The sequence below is a fragment of the Opisthocomus hoazin genome, chromosome 1 (assembly GCF_030867145.1).
Source record: "Opisthocomus hoazin isolate bOpiHoa1 chromosome 1, bOpiHoa1.hap1, whole genome shotgun sequence".
NCBI classification, from domain to species: Eukaryota; Metazoa; Chordata; class Aves; order Opisthocomiformes; family Opisthocomidae; genus Opisthocomus; species Opisthocomus hoazin.
The window spans coordinates 140,609,207-140,629,100 of NC_134414.1; the positions used below are offsets into that span (position 1 = coordinate 140,609,207).

Consider the following 19,894-nt stretch of genomic DNA (forward strand, 5'->3'; position numbering starts at 1 on the left):
GGGGCCGGGAGGGAACCTGGCCGCGGCAGCGGGCAGCAGCGCGCTCTCCGGGCGGGGGGCGGACACCGGGGCTGCTGAGAAGGGCCGGGCGCCGCGGGCGCGGCCTCAGGAGAGGCGGCGGGGGAGCCGGGGAGCGGGCCCGCCGCCGCCGGCGGACGAGGCCTGCCGGGGCCGCGGGGGGGCGCTGCCCGCGGCGCCAGGAAGGCGCCCCCCGACGCACCGCCCGCGGGGGGGCGGGGCCCGGCGCGGCTCCTCCTGCCGGCAGCGCAGGCGCTAGCGGAGGGCGGGGCGTACGCGCCGCGGCACCAATGGGAGGCGGCTCATCTGCATACCGCCGAAACGGCGCGGCGGGGCTCGGCGTTGCGGCTGCTGCCTTCGCTGCCCGGCGCGGGGCCGGGGAGCGGCGCCGGGCGCCCGCGGGGGAAGCGGGCGGAGGCGGGAGCGGCGGCGGCGGCCCTCGCCCTCACCTCGGGGCGGGCCGGCCCGGGCGGGCCGCGGGGCGGGGCGACCACTCCGCAGTGATTTCAGCTCTTTTAGTATTTGTCCAGTAGGTTTCCCGCTGAGCGGGAAGCCTCACCTGCAGTGCAATGGCAGCGAGGGGCGGGGTAGCGCATGCGCGGCGGGGCGGTCCCCGGCGGTGAGGGGGCAGTGCGTCGGGCGCCCAGGCGGGCGCGATGGCGGCCTCCGCGCAGGCCCCGGCGGCGCTGAGCGCGGAGCAGGCGAAGGGTGAGTGCGGGAGGGCGGAGGGCTGGGCTGGGCTGGGCGGCCGCTGCTCCCGGGAGGGCTGGCAGCCGTGCACCCGTGTGCCGCAGCGGTGCTGGCGGAGGTGATCAAGGCCTTCAGTTCGCCCGAGAACGCGCAGCGGATGGAGGAGGCGCGGGACAACGCCTGCAACGACATGGGCAAGATGCTGCAGTTCCTGCTGCCCGTGGCCACCCAGATCCAGCAGGACGTCATCAAGGCCTACGGCTTCACCAGCGACGGCGAAGGTGGGCCGCGGCCCGGGGGGTTGGGGGGGCGTCGGGGGGCTCCTTCCCACCCGCTGCCTTCCAGGGGTCCTCAAGTTCGCCCGGCTGATCAAATCCTACGAGTCGCAGGACCCGGAGATCGCCAGCATGGCGGGCAAGCTGAAGGCCATGTTCCTGCCGCCCATGACGCTGCCACCGCACGGGGCCGGGGCCGGCGGAGTGGCGACCGCCTGAGGCCCCGGGGCCGCCGGCTTCGCGTCTGCTGTTGTGTGTGTGCATCAATAAAAAACGTCCGGAAACCGCCTTCGTTCTGTCGGTGGCCGCGAGCTCAGCGGCGCTGCCCGGGTGCTGCTCCCCGGCGCGGAGGCAGGTGCGGTGGTGCCCGCCCCGTCCCTGGTGAAACCCGTGCTGCTGCTTTGAGGGCCCCGGGGCGCACCAGGCTCTGCAAAGAGGTGGCTGCTTGTGCAAGCCTTGGTGTGAAGCCCCGGGGCTTGATAGCAAAATGACTTTTTTTTTTTTTAAACGTTTCAGAGGTGCTAAGCCCTGTCTAAGAGCAAGCTGTTTGAGGCGTGCTAGGTGATGTGTCCCAAAATGTCACCTCACGCTGTTCAGCGAGTGCCACAAATGCCGCCGAGCCCCCTGTCCCCAGCAGGGTCAGTGCAGCTGGCTCGCTCCTGCCACCAGTGCCCGTGGCTGCACCGTCCTCTGGCTGAACGTGTGATCGAACCCGTTAGCCATAATGAAAAAGGTGGCAGAGAGACGCACCAGGGAGCGGCTTGGTGTGGGAGCACTGGGCTCACTCCGTTTGGCTGCAGCCTGGATTGGAACAACATAAATGATGTAAAAACATCTCGCTGCTTCTGGGGCGGGAGAGAGACAGACCTGGGGGAGCGGCCTCGCCCCACTCCGGTGGGAGGCTCTGTGTTTGTGACCAGATTCAAACGAAGGGGCGTCAGACACGTCTGCTTGCAGACTCCTGCCTGGTGTCCCCGTCGCACTGGGAAGCACTGAGCTCTCTGGGGAGGGCGGCGGGGACCGGGGTGGCAGGGCGGGGGGCGAAGGAGTGGGGCCAAGAGAGAGGAGGGAGCTGCGCCTGGTTTCGTCTCCTGCGCCTTCTCATTGCGAGGCAGGCAGGAATGTAGCCAGCGAGGGCGTGAGCTCAGTGGGTGGGAGGCAGGAAGAGCAGTCGGTCCCTTCCGTCTCCATCCACCTCTCCCAGCTTGGCCTTGGCCTTCCCCCCACCCCTCTAATTACTCATTAACTACAGCCCAGGAAGTGTTTTGCAAATGGTGAGAATTAAGCACTCTGCTTGAGGCCTGCGGTTTGGCTGACCTGGAGCTACCTCCTGCGTAGTCCGCCCAGGAGCAGGCAGAGTTCGGGACTGCCTGTGCAGCTCGGACACGGGTGAGTCCCGGGAGGTGCCGCAGCCCCCAGGTGCTGCTGCCACGAGCACTCAGCCCCGTCGGGATGGTGCGAGTCCACCCCTCCTCTCAAGGCCTTTGAACTCTCTCCCAGGTCCGTCTCAAGGCACTATCTTGGCAATGCCAATATTGCTTTATTTTCTTTAGTAGGACTCACTGCTTAAGGGCTGTGGTCCCTCCTCCGCCTGCTGCTGTCAGTGCCCCGTCAGTGGGGATCTGTGAGTCAAGATCCTGATGCCATCCTGTGGGTGAGTGCCGTGAACGCTAGTTAGGGGAAGAAACTGAGAGTTATTGGGGAGAAAAATAAAACTACTGGCAGTAGGAATCGGGCGCAGCAGGGAAGAAAACCCACCTTCTAGTGAAAGCTACAGGATAGCTGGAAGGCTGGAGCTGGTGGAGTTTTAGGTCGTTGTGGCTATTACCGTTGCTCCTTCTCGCTTCGAGGAAGAGCAAGCAGGATTCGCGATGCCTGGTCCGCTGTGGTTACTCTGCCAGCCCCACACCTGCAGCATCTCTAAATGCTTCTGTAGACAGAGAGGTCGGGCGGCTGACCTTGTTAATCCTGGTTATTTCTCGGTTTGCTATGGTCTTTAACATGCCCTTTATGGAACAGTAGGACGTGAGATCTTCACGGTCACTCCAGACGGGTGCTCAGCTCTGGGGACTGCCATGGCATAAGGAAGTGGGATTCACACTGGCATTACCCTGTGCTAAGGATCTTGGCAACCGTGGTGGCCCAGCGCTGCCTGGAGTCCCGTGGCCTGACAGGGAGTGTCTGCCTTGGGCACGTCACAGAAGATGGTCCGCCTGCCCGTTCCCCAGGCCCAGGCGGCCGTCACTCTGCACCAACAGCTGAAACACGATGCAGTTCCGTGCAGAACGGCGAAACCCCCCATCTAAAGGTGTCTCAGTGCTGAGAACTGGAAGTGACAAACGCAGTGACAATTCTCAAAAAGGGCTCTGGCTGGGATCCCCTAAAGGTGAGGGCAGCACAGAGCGATAAAGTTGGTATCTTGGCAAGAGTGCAACAGAGAAAGCAAGGAGTGTGAGATTAAAGAGTCAGCATCTGCTTTTGTAAAGGCAAATCCTCTCTTGTAAAACTGGAGTTTTTTGAGGGACTTAGCAAGCCTGTGGATAAGGGAGGTCTGGCTGACACTGTTTCCTTGGATTTAAAAAAAAACCAAAATTGACAAGATTTTTTTGTCAAAGTCTTTAAATAAAGCTAAAGTCATGCCATAAAAAAGAAGATGATGTTTTTCTTGGGTAAAGAATTAGTAGAAAATAGGAAACAGAAAGTGGGAATAAACATCCATTTTTTACAGCAAAGGGAAGTCGTCAGTGATGAGGTCACAGGGCCATAACCTGAAACACACTGTTCAGTATATTCCCAAATGACCTGGAAATAGAGCTTGTATGGTGAGGTGAGAAAATTGGCTGATGGTAGGAAGTTGTTCAGGATAGTAGGGTGGGAGCTGACTCTGAGTAACTGCAGGAGTTTGTGATAGTGTATGAGTGGGCAATAGAACAGCAGATGGAATATAAATATAGGCAGCGTAAAACAATGTTCATGGAGAAAAATAATTCAAAATTTACATATAAAACGATGAACTGTGAACCTCTCTGGAGTAAGACTGTCATCATATGTAAGTCTGTGCAATTGTTACCTTAATGCTCAGTTGTGGCGAACAAATAGCTGACATCATCACTCTGTGTGTGTGTGTATGTATGTCTGTATCTCACCAGCATCCTGAACACTGCAGTTCTGTGCCACCCTTCGCCCTTATCTCCAAAACAACACAACAGGGTTGGAAACATCTCAGAGAGGGACAGCAAAGATGATCAGAGGTGTAGAAAAGCTGTGTACGAAGAACACCTAAGTAGGGTGGGAGTCTTCAGCCTGGCAAAGAGCTGAGGAAGGACGTGGACGTTATGGGTCCGTGTCATGAGCCTCTTGGAGGGGGTGAACAGGAACCTGTCATTGATTTTTCTTTCTTTACAACAAGCAGATGTTAATAAGAATGGGCAGGGAGCAGGTTATCAGCAAGCCAAGGAGGGAGTGCTTCTGTAGCTGAGCAGTGGAGCTCCTTGCTGAAGGATGCTAAATTTCTTATGGATTTGATGGTTGAATTCTACGAGCAGCTGCAAACAGAGGCTTAGGGAGTATGGGGGAAAAGAAACTCTATACATAGCCTGTTCCTCTGCTCTTCCTTCGACGACTGTTGTGACCTCTGGATCACCTAGTCCAGCCCCCTGCAGATGGGGTTGGCAGAGGTAACCCCAAAGCTAGATAGGGTCGCTCAGGGACTTGTTCGGGTAAGCCCTGAACGTCACCAAGAGCGGAGAGTCCTCGGCCTCCCCGGGGACCTGTGGCAGCTGCCAAAGTGCCCGGGGGTGGGAGCGCCTGTGCACTTTTTCCTGGTACCTGATCAGAATTTCCCTTGCTGTGAGCTACGCCTGCTGCCTCTTGTCCTTTTGCTGTGCCCCACAAAGAAGAATCAGGCTCTAAAACCCCCAGCCCCCCTCTAGGTCGTCCCAGACAGCTGTCAAATCCCTCCTTAAGCATCTTTTCTCCAGGGTGAACAAACCCAGCTCCCTCAGTCTCTGCTGCGTTCCAGGCTCCTCACCACCTCAGTGGCCTTATGCTGGATTCTGTCCGGGTTCTCAGCGTCGTTTTTACAGTGGCCCAGATGTGGGTGTCTTTCAGTTAGCTATTTCATTTATCTTCTCTAAATTGGTTCCTGCGCTAGCAGTAGCTTGGCTCCACAAAATATTTACAAGATGAGGTTCTACCACCTGTGTTGTACTGAAAGCTGAACAGCAGCACAGGAGATAGGAGTAGTCTCTTTGCTGAAATCTCTTGACCTGTGAATTACATTACAAAAATATTTTAGCGGCTCAGCTGTAGTCCGCTGTTGCACGCTGCAGCATTTTAGGAGTGCAACCTCAACGTTACCGGCCAATTGCTTCTCTGCGGTGGTATTTCCCTCCCTCACCAGCAGGAGCTTCCCACGGGGAGTTTTTAATTAGATGGCCCAGGTCAAAGACACCAAGGCAGCTTCTGCATCCAGTCCTTTCCTGAGCTGAAAGCAACCAGTAGTACAAATTCATTCTGTAAATTATGCGGTTTGGGATTTGTGTCCACACAAGTATTGACACATGGGTTACACTGCACCCCGTGGCTTGTCCTGCTGGAGGATACTGAGTTAGATGAGTGCTAACTCACCCTTTCTATTCTGACCTGGACTCTTTGCTACCACATTCTTTCCCTGTTCCCCTGTGTCCCACTAATGTTCTCTTCCTTGGACAGATTTTCTGCTTCAGCCAGTTCGTAAAGTGTAGGGGTGCCTAGGTTTGTTGGTTTTTTTTTGTCTGCCGTGGCTTCATATCAACCCTACATAATCTAATATTCTTTTGATATCAGGAATTCTCTTTTGGGACTTCTGCCCAGAAGTTCCTGTCATTTCTGTCCCACCACTAAACAATACTTGTTTCTCGTGCCAATGGTAGACTGGCTCTGATTTACATGCAGTCTTTTAGGTGCAACTTCTACAACTTGGTGTACAAGTTGTTCGCTTGAGCCACTGGTCTCTGTGCCTTTAAAGTCTCTTTTTTTTAAAAAAAAACCAAACAGCAGTTTTAAGTCAGTCCAGCTGGATCCCTCCAGCTTACCACATCCCAGCTCATGTGTGTGAAACTAGAAGCATTTCAAAGGAAGCTGTTGTAGGTTGCCTTTCTAGCAACGAAGTTTAGCTTCCCACTCGTCTCTCCTGTACTTCCCTTTGCTGTTAGTTTCTGTCTCGGCCACGAGTTTTGTCTTGGTCATTGCTCACAGCCTCTTCAGTTTTTTTTTCAGGATATCTCAGCGTGGCGGTGCGCAGGGAAGTCTGCAGCTGCTGATACATGAAATGAGCAAGTCTCTTGCTGTTCCTGCTGCCCCCGGCACCGCACAGGGTAGCAGAGATGGTCCCAGGGAGAGTGCCTCCTTTGCCAGCTGGGTTGCCCTCTTTGGCCACTGCTTCGCTCCTGTTCCTTGATGAGACCTGCAGGCCCTGAAATCAGTGCTATGGAAAAGGGCAGTCATGGGCCGTAGCTGGAAATGGCTGGGTAACTGGAAAGGGTTAGTTTTCTTTCTTTTTCACTGCTGGTCCAGGTTGACAGCTTTGGCCTCATCGGTGTGCTGTGCTGGGATCTTGCAGGTCCTTGGCTGGGTGCTCCTGGCGCTGTGTGGGCCCGCAGCAGCTGTTTGCCCCGCTCTTTGCCTGCTTTTCTGGGCAGCTCCAACGCTGCCTCCCAGCCCGGCCCTTCCGAGCTGCCGCTGGCAGTTGCATCCCACATCAGGCTGTTTTCGGGATGGCAGCACCATGCTTGGAGTGCGAGCCTGGACCTCAGAGCCTGCAGCTCGGGGTTTGCACGGATCCCCCCTGTGCCTCTGCAAGGCACGTAGGACATTTACCTGCCCGCAAGGTCCACCAGCGAGCTGGAGCATGGAGGATTCTGCCGAGGGCAGCCCGGCAGAGCCAAGCTGAGTGGCCGGGCGGTCGCAGCCTGCAGCAGGGTTGCTTCACTGCTCCCCGTGTGCTACGTGTGCTGCCTGGTGCCCGGGCGTGGGGAGCACTCGGGGCTCTCGCTGGCCGCCTGGGGAAGAAGGGGAACAGAGAACGGGCAGCGCTGGATTTTGTGAGCACGGCCAGGACCCGTGATGCACTTGTAGAGTCAACCCTGATGTCAAAAAAAGACGGGGACCTAAGAATAACAGGGGGGATGGGGAGGAAGGACGCAAAAGGAGAAGCAGAAGTGTGTGCAAAGCAGCTTGGGGCCGGGGAGTCGATGGCTCAGAGTGCTTCCTGTTCCCGGAGCCGCGCGCGCCCGCCTGCGCACCAAATCGTGCCTGCCTGTGCCCCAGTGCGCTGCGCAGAGGGACGGGCACCAGGGCACGTCTCCAGAGACGGGCGGATGGAGGAGGCCTGAATGGACTGACCGTGGGCACCCGGGGAGATACATGGCCAGCTCCCAAGAGGCACAGGAAGAGCTCGGTGTTGGGTGCTCCAGCACAGACCTCCGACTTCCCTTTTCTCGCCAGCGCAAACTGATTTCTCCTCTGTGTTTCTTGAGTTGCTTTGGTGGTAGCCGCTTGGCCCCTGCTTCTTTCACCCTCCACGATGGTGAGGTAAGAGGGGCTGAGGAGTGTGTGTGTGTAAGGAGTGGGGCCAGGAAAGTAGGACACATCAGAGGGGGGATCGTCCTGGAAGCTGTCTCTCCATGGAAACCTTTCATAGGCTGGGGGAGGTATCCGACTGGAAGGGATGCTGCTGCTCGCTCTAGGGATGCTGACCAGGGACCGTTCTTCACTGTACAAGTCTCCTCAGTAGTGCCTGGCCTCTTTTATTCACTTGGTCTTGTTTTTGTCTTCTCTGCTAGGTGGTTTCACCGTGACCTGAGTGGGCTGGAAGCTGAAGCCTTACTGAAGGGACGAGGTGTCCATGGGAGCTTTCTGGCCAGACCCAGTCGGAAGAATCAGGGGGATTTTTCTCTTTCAGTCCGGTAAGTAACTTGGACCCCAACTTCTGTCTTTCCAGGGTTTCATACGTAAAATACTTAGATCCTCACGTGTCCTGTGGTGTCTTCTTCATCCTGTCCTTATTCCTTTGAGTTCTTTCCAAGCTGTAGAAGGACCTGAGCTTCCCAGCATCTTCTAGACCCTCCCTCAAGTTGCCCCAGGAGCTTCTCTTTCCAGTCGTCTCCTTTCACTGGGATGGTTTGCTCTGGTTCCATGGCAGGAGGTAATGCAGAACACCTTCTGCCTCTTTTCCAACCACCTCACCGGGCTGCTCTGTGCCTCATCCCACAGGGTTGGTGACCAGGTAACCCACATCCGCATCCAGAATACTGGGGATTTCTATGACCTGTATGGAGGGGAGAAGTTTGCCACCTTGTCGGAACTTGTGGAGTACTACACGCAGCAACAGGGCTCGCTGCAGGACAAAGATGGAACCATCATCGACTTGCGATACCCGCTCAACTGTTCCGACCCCACTACAGAGAGGTACAGAGAAAGCGAAGCAGCTGGTGTGTCTGTGGTGGGACCTCCTCTGTGTCCCGCAGCCTTCTTTCTGCCCTGTCTGTGTCCCCAGCGCAAACCCTGCAAAAAGCATCTCCTGCCTCCCGTAGCCTCCGGTGCTTCCACGGGTGCAGCGTCCCTGGGAGCAGCTGGGTGTACCTTGACCCGTTGCCGCAGACTTAATGGGGCTCTGGTTTTTTTTTTTTACTTCTGGTTTCCTGTTGGCTTTGCTAATTATGTTCTGTTCCTAAAAGCAAAGGCTGTGGCATTAGCTACGGCCCCGCAGCGGCCCGCAGCATGACAGCTTGCCTGGAAGCCCTGGGTCTCGCCCCAGACCCCGTGGTTATTGTGGGCCTGGGTGACTCACGTAGCTGCGAGCGGGGCCGCGCTCCCCGGCCATTCCTGGCCTGCTCGGCCTCCGTCCTGCCCCCGCTTTGCCTGCGGCTCCCATGCCGAGCCAGGCGGGCAGCGCGGCCCTGCCCTTGTGCTCTCGGGCTCCCAGAGCCAAGGCGGCCCGGTACAGCCCAGTACGGCCCGGGCTCCCCAGGACTGGGCTGTGGAGGGGCAGCGGGTGCTGCCGGCTGGCCTTGGCCCCTCCGCGCCGTTGGGTTGCAGCCATGCAGCTTCCTCCCTTCCTCTCTGCGGTTGGAAACTCCCCCCCCTCCCCGCACCCCGGGGTGTTGCGAAAACTCCTCTTGCTCTCCCCAAGTGATTTTTCCATCACGTGGCTCCTAAGAACTGGGCTCTGCGGGGGGGAAGGGGGGGGGACACACACGGCACCCATTAACCCCTTCCCACCTGTGGAGGGGGGGCCCGGGGACCTCTTTGATGGGCAGGAGGGGTCGGCCGTGGCACGGGGGGCATGTGGTGGCTGGTGGCTTCTTTGGGAGGAGATTTGGAGGTTAATGGCTGCTGTGTGATGGAAGTCACCAGCTACTTCTGGCAGCACGTGAGGTGAGGATCGACAGCGGTCGCTTGCCGAAGCACAATAACTGTCCGCCACGTCTTGATGTCAGAATGGTTCCTCAGCGTTGTGTAGAGGAGTGCGTTGCTCTGGCCAGATGCAGGAGTGAACGAACGCCCCAGATACTCCCGTGACTGGGACGTGGCCGCCTGAGCTCTGTTTCAGTGCTTGGGAACAGGTAGCCCTAACAACGTGGAGTTTGCCATGGCCACCAGTACCACCCCAGGCACCCCACTGGCCTCCACCGTTAGCTGCTCCATGGGCAGCAAGCCTGCTCCCGCAGCTCTGACCACGATGGCTCCTCCACTGAGCATCAGCCTGGCCTGGATGGCAGTGCACACAGCGACACACGGAGCATGGCTGGTGCTTGTTGTGGTGCCTGCGACGAGCGGGAGCCAGGAGGGCCGTTGCAAGCCAGCCTGATGCAACAGCTACCTGCTTTTGGAATGCTGTTTGCCAGAGGAGATGGCTGGAACGGCTGTGTGTCCAGCTGCTGAGGCAGCTCTGTGGAAGTGGGACAGAGCCGCACTGAGCATGGCCAAGGCTGCCCAGCGGCCGTGCCGCAAAGGCCCCGGAGCGCAGAGCCCAGCACATGGCTCCAGCTGGAGATGGGGATGTCCCAGGACAGAGGGGCCTGTTTGAACCTGGCCCATCCCTGCTGGAGGAGAAGGGCCCAGATCCCCTCCCTGGCACCGAGCTGGGAAGGTGGGAAGGGGACAGGGCAGGAGCACCGGGGCTGTGGTGGCCCCTGGGCTGAGGTGGGTCCAGACCCAGGAGAGGCTCCACCAGAAAATGGGTACCAGGAGGAGTGAGATCATTCAGAGCATCCCCCAGCTCTCTATGATTTACATCCCTAGCTCCAGCTTCCTAGGGAGTTTTGCGGAGGCAAGACAGAGCTGCAGTGAACATGGCCTTCTGCATCTTGACTTGGCTGCTCAGCAGCGCCCTCCAGGACCTTCTGGTGTGGCCCAAAGAGGCTGTGGAGCTTGGGACAGGCATGAGGAACCAAAGGATCTTCACAGAGACGACCTGGGTCACATCTGGAGTTTCTGCGTAGCCAGAGTCCTGCAGTAGGAGGCGAGGCCAGGGTTGTCCCATCTCCCAGCCTGCTTCAGGTGACCATCACTTGCATCCACACTGCACAGTGCAGTGAGATCCCACCAGACAGGCATAAACCCCCCCACCCCAAGACCTTTGTAGGCGGGAACGGGCTTGGCAGCAGCTGTGCTGCTTGCACCACGCTTGTGTCCCTCTGTGCCCTGGGTCCGGTCCTGCAGCAAGGAAGAGAGCACCTCAGTCTAGTGGGGATGCTCCTCACCTTGTGCTGAGAGAAGGAGCTGCCAGCTGGGTGTCTGTGTTGAGGACAGGAACGTGCACATGGATCAACAACAGTGACAAGTGCTGGGAGCAGAACACGGGCTCCAGGTGGCTCCTGGTGTTCGCTCCCACGGCTAGGCTGATTGCCGCAGCGTGATGTGCCCACAGAACAGGAATTATCCTTTGACTGAAGAGGTGACTGGGTTTCAGGAAGAGAGGTCGCTGGGATGGTTCTTTAATGGATCTGATCTCAGCACAACCACCTGAGTGCTGCTAAATTTGATGGGAGAGTTTCTGACTCACTGGGGGTTTATCCTGGTTTCCTTGGCGTTTGAGTTTGCAGTGCACCCTGCAGCAGCAAGGCCAGGATCCCAGTAATACTGGGAGGTGCTGAAAGCCACGGGCTACCCTCCCCAAGGTGGTCTTCCAGCCAGCAAGCATTGCTTATCTGTGCTGGTGTGTCACGCAACTGGATCACGCTTGATGCTTTCCCGCTGTGTCCTCTGGTAGCAGCATTCCGCTCCCCAGGTCCCTTCTGCCTCCACCTCATTCCTTGCCCTTCTCTTTTCTTGCCATCTCTCTACTTCTTCCCGTCTCATCTGCTTTTCTCAAGATCCTGTTTCTCCCTTGGTTTCCTGCCCTCCGTCTCCTCCTTCCTTTTTTTCCTCCCTTGCCCTTCCCCAGTGTTGCAGTCCTTCACTCACCAGCATAAGAGCATCCACTTACCTGCATCTCCACCCCTCTTCTGACCCTCTCTTGTTTTTCCCTAGGTGGTACCACGGGCATCTGTCAGGTGCTGCAGCTGAGTCACTTCTCCAGGCCAAAGCCACCCCTTGGACCTTCTTGGTGCGGGAGAGCCTCAGCAAACCTGGGGATTTTGTCTTGTCCGTCCTCACTGACCAGCTTAAACCTGGGTCTGATGCTCCACCAGCCAGGGCAACCAGTGCCTCTGCGGCCCGGCTCAAAGTCACGCACATCAAGATCATGTGTGAGGTGAGCAGTTGGGAGAGCAAAAGGAAAGGGAGCGGAAGAGGTCTCTGCCGATCTCTGCTGATCAGGTCCTCAAAAGCACGGGCCCTGTCAGCTTGATTGCTGCCAGCAGTGTTCTTGAATTTGGATCAAAGTGCTGTCACCTTGCATGTTCCTAATGTCCTTGCCCCACCCTGGTGACCGTGGGTAGTGCTGGGTGCTCAGACACGGGAGGAAGCAGGGCTCAGTGTGACCGAGAACTCCAGTACAGGCAGTTTGTGAATCCTCCTCTCTCTTTCACCACAATCTGATTACGAGTTCATCGAAAGAGTTAAAAGCTCTTGGAGGAGGAGGAGGGGCATCTGCAAGCCCTCCACACTTAGTCTGAAGGATGTTACCAACCTGACTGTCACAAGTCCTCCTATTACTTTCACGTGGGACAATGCAGAGGGTGGAGGGAGCTTTCAAGGACAGAAAGCAACTGCCTTTAAAAGAGAGCGGAGGGCAATGTACCTTCTCTGGTATATTTAGAGTGGACGCTACACAGTTGGAGGTGCTGAAACGTTTGACAGCTTGGCAGATCTGGTGGAGCACTTCAAGAAGACTGGCATTGAGGAGGTGTCTGGCTCCTTTGTGTACCTGAAGCAGGTAAATCCTGTTTCCTCCTTTCCTTAGGGATCCTTTGGTGGGACCCACTTGCTGTTTGTTTCTGCTTTGTGTCCCTCTCCTCCTTTCCTCCATAGCACACAGAGAAGACTTTGCTCTCCAGCAGCGTCTCTCTCTCTCTCATGCCAAGGCATTGTGTTTTCCCATCCCCAGCCCTACTATGCTACGAGGGTGAATGCTGCTGACATTGAGAACAGAGTGCAGGAACTGAACAAGAAGAGTCTATCTGAGGAGACGTCCAAGGCTGGATTCTGGGAGGAATTTGATGTAAGAACTGCTGGGGGACATTATTCTGGCTTTTTTGGAAAGTTCCTGTGCACCACCTCATTCTCCATCCTTGGTTTCTTCTTGGACACAAACTTCTCAGGTGTCTTGTAAATTCTTGTAAATTTATCTCTGAAAAAAGTCTCTGTTTGGAACCTGTTGCGCTGGGGAGTGACTGACATCTTTCAGGGAACCAAGTAAGGTAGAAAGGTACTTTTTCATGGTTGGGAGAATGAACCACCAAGACACTAAGGGCATGAACCTTGGACTTTTCAAGCCCGGATTTGCTTTTCACTTCTCTGCTCCCCCACAAGCATGCCCGTGCGTCCCCAGAGTCACCCCTGTTCCACTGAGTGCCCACCTCCCCTCTCATACTTTGTGTCCACGCCATGACTGTTCTCTCTTCTGCTCTCAGAGTCTGCAAAAACAGGAAGCCAAGCACCTGTTTGACCGTCACGAGGGTCAGAGACCTGAAAACAAGAGCAAGAACCGATACAAGAACATCTTGCCCTGTAAGTCTTGCTTCTCCACCATAAAAAAAAACCCCAACAGAGACACAGACAGGCAATGAAGAGCTGTCCGAGTCATCCCCGCCCCTGCCTCAGCCTGCTCTGTCCTCCAACGCGGGTCACAAGGTGTGCGGCATTGAGGATTTAAGAGCTGATGAGAGAGGTCACAGCCTTTTCACATCCTTGAAGGAAGGAGGGAGGGATGCATCAGACTCGTTAGCTTCTGATTGTCCATCATTGGGGTAGGGAGATGGGAGGACAGGGTGAGATTGGTCTGACCCCAGAGAAGGAGAGGTGAAAATATGGGGCGTGCTGTGTGCACCGGGTGACATGCATGAGGTGGTGTGGGGCAGTGAAAGAGCTTCATGTGGCTGGGCACAGAGTATCTCATTGTGCCGTTTGTTCTTCATCGGCATGCTCAGTTGATCACTCCAGAGTCATCCTCCAAGGAAGGGACCCAAATATCCCTGGATCTGACTATATCAATGCCAACTATGTCAAGGTGAGACTCTTGAAAGGCAGCTTTATGCCCCAGATGGGGGAGGGCCTTGCCTGCTCCTGCAGCCCTCCTGATCTTCCCCTGTCCATGCTCAGAACAACCTCATCAGCCCGGATGAGCGCACCAAGACCTACATCGCTAGCCAGGGTTGCCTGGATGCCACAGTCAACGACTTCTGGCAGATGGTGTGGCAGGAGAACACGCGCATCATTGTGATGACTACACGGGAGGTAGAAAAAGGGCGGGTAAGTAGCAGATTGCGGGTGTCTTGGCGCTGCCCTCTTTTCCCCTTCGACCACCGCTCTGCTCTTTCTCTCTTTCCTGCCTTCTGCCTGTCCTCACCCTGCCCTCTCTGCCCACACAGAATAAATGTGTGCCTTACTGGCCAGAGGTGGGCAGCACAAAGGAATACGGCCCCTACCTTGTGGAGAACACCGGGGAGCATGATGCTTTGGAGTACAAACTCCGGCACCTCTGCGTGCGTCCGATGGATAACGTGAGTGTGCCTGGTCGAGGGCTGCTGTGGAGCCCACGGGTCTGACGGTCACTGCGTGCCGACGGCTGGGAACTGCTGGGTGCTGTGGTGGTGCTGCTGTTGTATCATTCTTGGGGTTGCTGTTCCCACATGGTTTGGACTGGAATCACACTGGTGGAATCACCAAGAAGCTCGCAGGAGAGAGAGAGATTCTGTCCAGCTTCAGACTCACCTCTCCCCGGGACAGAGGCCGGGAATAGGACTGGGTTGTAGTTTGACCAGCGGGTTGTTTTGTTATTATCAGGGTAAGGCTGTGCGTGAGATCTGGCACTACCAGTACCTGAGCTGGCCTGACCACGGTGTACCCAGCGAGCCAGGAGGAGTGCTCAGCTTCCTTGACCAAATAAACCAGAAGCAGGAGAGCATCCCAGATGCAGGGCCTATTCTGGTGCATTGCAGGTTGGTACGGAGGCTGGGTGTGAAGCGTTCTCCGTCCTTAATATAGGGTGAGGTGCAGAAGGTCTGTTGTGCTGCACCAGCTCTTCCCCAGGACTTGCAAGTGCCAAACCCTGACATTTGCTTCTTCCTCTTTGGTGCCCCCCAACCAAACTCTCTGCCTGTTGAATCCTCGACTCTTGTGGCGTTGCCGAGCAGCTGCTACGAGGGCTGCATCCTTTCCCAGAAGCAGCTGCATTTTGTTTCAGGAGCTGTATTGCTCTGACCTCTGCTTGTCCTCTCCTTGCAGTGCTGGGATTGGCCGCACTGGGACTATCATCGTCATTGATATGATAGTGGAAACAATCTCCACCAAGGGTAAGAGGACTCCAAAGTGTCTTGAACTGGCCTACGCAGTCACGCTGTGCCCTTAAGGGATGAAAACTATTGGGCATCAGTGGGAGAGATCCTGCCACAGCCCTGAGAAGGTTGTGCTGTCCTTGCCATGTGGCAGCTGCTGGGTCTCTGCACTGTATCCACTCACTGCGGCTTCAGCCTTCCCTGAGCTGGGGCTCTTCCTCCAGGGCCAGACTTGGAAGCTGCTGAGCAGGAAGGCGGGACAGGTGGTCAATATGGGAGTAAAGAGTATGGAGGGAGGTGGAAACTTCTTGACTGACCTCCACTGTGACCGCTTTTGGTGAAGAATTGGGAGGGGGGAGCCAGCAAACACATCAGTAAGCTCTTCTGGTGCCCCTTGCTAGGGCTGGACTGTGACATTGACATCCAGAAGACCATCCAGATGGTGAGGGCCCAACGCTCAGGCATGGTGCAGACGGAGGCCCAGTACAAGTTCATCTACATGGCCATCTGCCAGTTCATAGAGACGACCAAGCAGAAGCTGGAAGTTATCCAGGTGAATAGGGGGACCCTCCTGTCCTGTCAGCCTAGGCCCTGCACGGTGCTGGCTCTGAGCCCAAGTGCTCTTTCCCAAGCTTTATGCTAGCACTGAGACCTACACAGACTACGATGGCGCACCAAGATTTGAGTCCCTGCTCCTCCCTTTAAAATTCAGGGCACGACATTAGCAGCTCAAGTGCCAGCCCCTTCCCAACTGCCGAACAGGAGGAAGTTCTAATGCAGTTATTCCAACTACATTCTGTATCATGTCTCTGTCAAGCGCTGTTTTGTTGTAAGCCGAATCTAAGACAGGCAAAGACTTTCCCCCTTCCTTTCCTCTTTCTCTTTCCCATCCTGGTTCTGCAGTTGCAGAAAGCGACTCGTGGAAACGCTTTCCTCCTTACTGGCTGAGTAGTGGCCTCTTTTCGCACTCCTTGCAGCCTTTGGCAGCATCCGCTAGCTGCTGCCATCTGTTTAATGTGCTCTAGCTGCTGCGTGGCACTCCCAGGCAGTCCAGTGCCTCAGAAATTTGTTGCCCCCCTGTTCACCCCTGTGCAAGGATGCATTTGCATCCCTGCTGCTCACCGCTGTGACAGCAGCAGGTGGCGTGCACTGAGCATGCCGACTTCAGCAATCCACCAGGATCCACCGAGATCCTGGCAGGAAGCATGGCTAAACGGACAGAACTCTTCGCGATGCCTCGTGCTTCTCCCAGGCCGCACTCTTCTCAGCTTCGTTCCTCTCTCCTGCAGTCTCAGAAAGGCAAGCCGAACGAGTCCGAGTACGGGAACATTGCCTACCCCCCTGCCGTGAGGAACGTGCACACCAAGGCTTCACGCAAATCCTCCAGGTAAGAGCTCACCTGTGCCTGCCTCTGGCAACAGTCTCCCTGCTGGCTTGGCACCTTGCTCACTTTTCCCTTTGTTTTTCCCTGGTCTTCCAGGCAGAAAGAGGAGTCGATGGTTTATGAGAACGTGGGGAAAAAGGAGGACAAGGTACGGAAACAGCACTCCTCAGAGAAGAAGCTGAAAGGCTCGCTAAAGAAAAAATAAGCGTACATTGCAGGTAGCCCCATGGCGGTTGTCAGCCTGGGGTGCAGAACTGGAGCTCCCGTCCAGGCTGCTCTGTCTCGCATTCCTCGCTCTCGGACTGGAAGTAGGCCTTCCCCCTTCTCTTCTGCGCCACCTCTCAGCGCCCTGAACCAGACTGCTTCCCAGCTCGGCTGACCGGCTTCCCTGTCCCTTGCCTGTGCAGGCCAGCAGAGTCTCCTGCTGCCCCTTCATCATTCATTAACAGGGCAAAAGAATAAAAAATCACACCCCTTCTTCCCCTCGCTGTCTGAGCGCTGGGGCCCAAACTTGCCTCTGCTGTGCCAGCTCCAGCTGACTCTTTGAGGAAGAGCGAAGGAAGCTCCTTACAGGAGCTACGTCTCTGCCCACTGCTGGGAGTCGGAGGTTAGCCTGTTAGCATTCCCTGAAGCCTCAACTTTTAAAGTCTGGAGTTTTGGGCCTGTTTCAGCTCAGCTCCTCTATAACTCAACAGGAAACTTCCTCTTGCCTTAACACCAACCCTCTGCCCTACCATCCCTTTCCTACCCGATCCTTCCATTGGATGCTGTAAATATACCAGAATTTGATGTGATGGCCATGTTTTCTCCTTTGTTTGTAAATAAATGTGTATTTGTTTGAATGCTGAGTCCCCCAAATTTTTTTCCTATAATTTCTCTTTGAGTATAGCTGTACTCCTGGCTTCACTTGCAGCCCTGCAAAGACCTACGAGAAAGGCTCTAGCTTAGTTTTGATCACTTCCTGCAGCCTTCAGACTCCTGAACAGCAGCAGTGACCAATTATGGTGGCTCCTTGCTGCCAGAGGAGCAGGGGTAGTCCTCAGGTAAGTCTGCATGCAGCAAGTTAGCTGGGACAGACTCAGGTGCAGGCTTTTGCACTGAAATTTTGGTATTTGGAAGAGTTGTCCTGGTGCCTCCAAATCATTAGTCATTTTGCCATCGGTCTCCTCTGTCTTTGGCAGTATCCATCCTGAGCTGGAAGGTCAGCCATAAAGGCTGCGTCAGCACACAGTGTAGTGCCTGACTGCCCCTCCCCAGGTACCGCTTGGTAGAAATGAACCTTCATCTTTGAGGAGAAGGTAGAAGCAATTTCACCCTATGCCCAGGCAAGTTTATGAGGGACAAATCACAGCACCGAGGATGAGTGCCATGTGCCATCGCATGCAAGGGGGGAGAAATTCTGCCTCTTCCCAGCTGCAAACTCTGCCTCAAGCAAGCAGAAGCAGAAACACCACCACAGTGGCAATCCCATCCTTTCCGAGTTCGGCAGCTGGTTCTGGAGCACATGGCTGAGAAAGCTGCCTGGGATAAAGACATCCACCTGCGGCACACCATACTGGGAGGAAGGACACTGCTTGCTGTCATTTGATACGGCAAGAAACTTGGTTGGAAGGATTCAGCAGACAGATGACACGTTGCGAGCAGCTCCTCTTTCCACCTGCTGGACTTCAGCTTCCCTCAGCCTGCGAGCCAAGCAGCACAAGCATTTACCAGCTGGCTGTGCCATGATACTGACACTGGAGGAAAAACCAGGAGAGGAAGAGCGGGGAAAACAACGGCCTGAGAAGTAAAGCTAGAAGATGAGCGGAGGCATACTGTTTCACCTCTGAATGATGCCACAGACCCTCTTCTAACTCATGGGCCTAGAGACCTACTCTCAGGAAACACCTACTTTGGCTTTAGATTCCAACCCACCTCCTTCTACAAAGCTGCCACAGCCTAGAGCACGGCATAGCAATGGCTAGCTTAAACTCTGCCCAAAGCACGCAAATCAAGACATCTTGTGGAGCAACTCTGGGTTACACTGAGAATGTAATTTGTGTTTAAATGCCAGAGCTTATCATGTCCGTAACATCCACTGTCTGCAACGAATATAGACCAAACAAGAACTTTCATGATTCTACGTCAAGAAATGCAGCACTGAAACAAGCGGTCTCTTCTGCCTCACGCGTAAGCGTTGTTACCTACAGATTTCTTTTGAGTGACTGTTTGAGAACACGTTTTCAAAGCTGGTTCAAAACAGTTGGTGCTTCCTTGATGTTGCAAGTCAAGACGTGGGTGTTAAGTTATAGCTCTGCTTTCCAGTAACAGTGAGTTGTAAAACCAGGAATCCACAGATTGCATCTGTTCCTTTAAACACCTTGTGCTCTGCTTCGCCTGAGTAAGAGCTCCTTCAAAGGCCTCTCTTTTTCACTGGAGAGCTTAAGCTGGAGTTGTTTGTACATAGAGATGGATGGTTGTAAATACAGATGGGCTCGTAGGTGGCTGTCTTGGCCACTGTGATCATGAAATAGTCGAGTTTAAGATCTTTGGTGATATGAGAAAAACTGTCAGCAGAGCTACTACCCTGGATTTTGGGAGAGCAGACTTCAGGCTGCTCAAGGAACTTGTTAGTCAGGCCCCCCCTGGAATCTGTTTTTGAGGATATTAGGGTCCATAAATGTTGGTCACTTTTTAAGGGCCTTCTTTCCAGAGCGCAGGAGCATGCAACTCCAACGTGTCTGAAGTCAAGCAAGGGAGGCAGAAGGCTGGCTTGGCTGCACAGGGGTCTCCTGCAACTTAGGAGGAGAAAAAAGCATGTATGGACTTTGGCAGCACAGACAGGCTGCACAGGCTGCAGACGTGCTGTTCGCCACTACAGGGAGACAACTGGTACGGCCTGAGCTCAGCTGGAGTTGAAGCTGGGCGGTACGATGGTGGATAACAAAAACCAGGCTTTTTTAAGTATGTTGACAGCAAAAAGAAAACATTAGTCCATTACTCGATGAGGTTGGTCACCTCATCCCCAAACAGGGATGAAGACAAAGCAGAGATACTTTATGCTTTCTTTGCCTCTTTCTTTAACACCAGTGCTGGGCCCTGGGACGCCCAGAGCCCTGGGCTGGGGGACTGCAGCTCAGGGGGCGATAAGCTCACGGCTGACTTTGAACTTGTAGGGGATTTTCTGCTGCAACTGAATCCACACAAGTCTATGGGGCCCAACGGGATTCATCCCAGGGTCCTGAAGAGTTGGCCAGTGTTATTCTGAGACCTCTCCCAGTTACTTATCTACAGTCTTGGGAATCTGGAAAGGTTGCAGCTGACTGGAAGCTGGCAAATGTCATCCCAGTTTTCAAGAAGGGCAAGAAAGATGACCCTGGTCATTACAGGCCCGTCAGTCTCACTCCAGTGCGTGGTAAAATGATGGAGGTTATTCTGGGAGTTACTGAAAAAGACTTGAAAGACAATGCAGTCATCAGTCAAAGCCAGCATGGGTTCTTGAAGGAAAAATTATGCCTTACTAACTTAATCACCTTTCATGACAAGGTCACCCACCTAGTGTACAAAGGGAAGGGGGCAGATGTGGGGTTTTTTTGGATTTTAGCAAAGCTTTTGATATCATCTGT

At 55.1% G+C, this 19,894-nt stretch overlaps 2 protein-coding genes and 1 non-coding gene across 5 annotated transcripts; all 3 read left to right on the top strand.

Moving 5' to 3' along the window:
* Positions 1-516: 516 nt before the first annotated feature.
* On the top strand, positions 517-576 carry LOC142364337 (U7 small nuclear RNA). Its single transcript, XR_012766242.1, has one exon. It is a non-coding gene; the product is annotated as a U7 small nuclear RNA (small nuclear RNA).
* C1H12orf57 (chromosome 1 C12orf57 homolog) lies at positions 554-1,267 on the top strand. The gene is made up of 3 exons (XM_075412978.1): positions 554-726; positions 813-989; positions 1,054-1,267. Exons 1-3 carry the CDS (start codon positions 675-677, stop codon positions 1,200-1,202), a joined length of 378 nt encoding a protein of 125 aa, XP_075269093.1. The 5' UTR covers positions 554-674; the 3' UTR covers positions 1,203-1,267.
* Positions 1,268-2,086: 819 nt separating this feature from the next.
* On the top strand, positions 2,087-17,131 carry PTPN6 (protein tyrosine phosphatase non-receptor type 6). Of its 3 annotated transcripts, XM_075438515.1 has the most exons (16): positions 2,087-2,637; positions 3,003-6,506; positions 7,808-7,930; positions 8,238-8,432; positions 11,499-11,721; positions 12,229-12,345; positions 12,517-12,630; positions 13,043-13,139; positions 13,559-13,638; positions 13,731-13,880; positions 14,000-14,131; positions 14,415-14,569; positions 14,856-14,923; positions 15,307-15,458; positions 16,195-16,292; positions 16,386-17,131. In XM_075438515.1, the coding sequence occupies exons 2-16, from the start codon at positions 6,469-6,471 to the stop codon at positions 16,492-16,494; spliced, it is 1,851 nt and encodes a 616-aa protein (XP_075294630.1). In that variant the 5' UTR covers positions 2,087-2,637; positions 3,003-6,468; the 3' UTR covers positions 16,495-17,131. The 3 variants fall into 3 exon arrangements, with proteins under 3 accessions (XP_075294630.1, XP_009930316.1, XP_075294649.1); XM_009932014.2 differs by lacking the exon at positions 3,003-6,506 and having other exon boundaries at positions 2,088-2,637; XM_075438534.1 differs by lacking the exons at positions 2,087-2,637; positions 3,003-6,506 and adding an exon at positions 6,530-7,556.
* Positions 17,132-19,894: the final 2,763 nt, after the last annotated feature.

What these genes read in the sequence shown, in the direction of transcription:
- PTPN6 (XM_075438515.1), top strand. Translation starts at nt 6,469, where the DNA reads ATGGGCCGTAGCTGGAAATGGCTGGGTAACTGGAAAGG. An exon ending in TGGCTGGGTAACTGGAAAGG is followed by an intron (nt 6,507 to 7,807) that starts GTTAGTTTTCTT and finishes CTTCTCTGCTAG; the next exon opens with GTGGTTTCACCGTGACCTGA. An exon ending in GGAAACAATCTCCACCAAGG is followed by an intron (nt 14,924 to 15,306) that starts GTAAGAGGACTC and finishes GCCCCTTGCTAG; the next exon opens with GGCTGGACTGTGACATTGAC.
- C1H12orf57 (XM_075412978.1), top strand. Translation starts at nt 675, where the DNA reads ATGGCGGCCTCCGCGCAGGCCCCGGCGGCGCTGAGCGCGGAGCAGGCG. An exon ending in GAGCGCGGAGCAGGCGAAGG is followed by an intron (nt 727 to 812) that starts GTGAGTGCGGGA and finishes CGTGTGCCGCAG; the next exon opens with CGGTGCTGGCGGAGGTGATC. An exon ending in CTTCACCAGCGACGGCGAAG is followed by an intron (nt 990 to 1,053) that starts GTGGGCCGCGGC and finishes GCTGCCTTCCAG; the next exon opens with GGGTCCTCAAGTTCGCCCGG.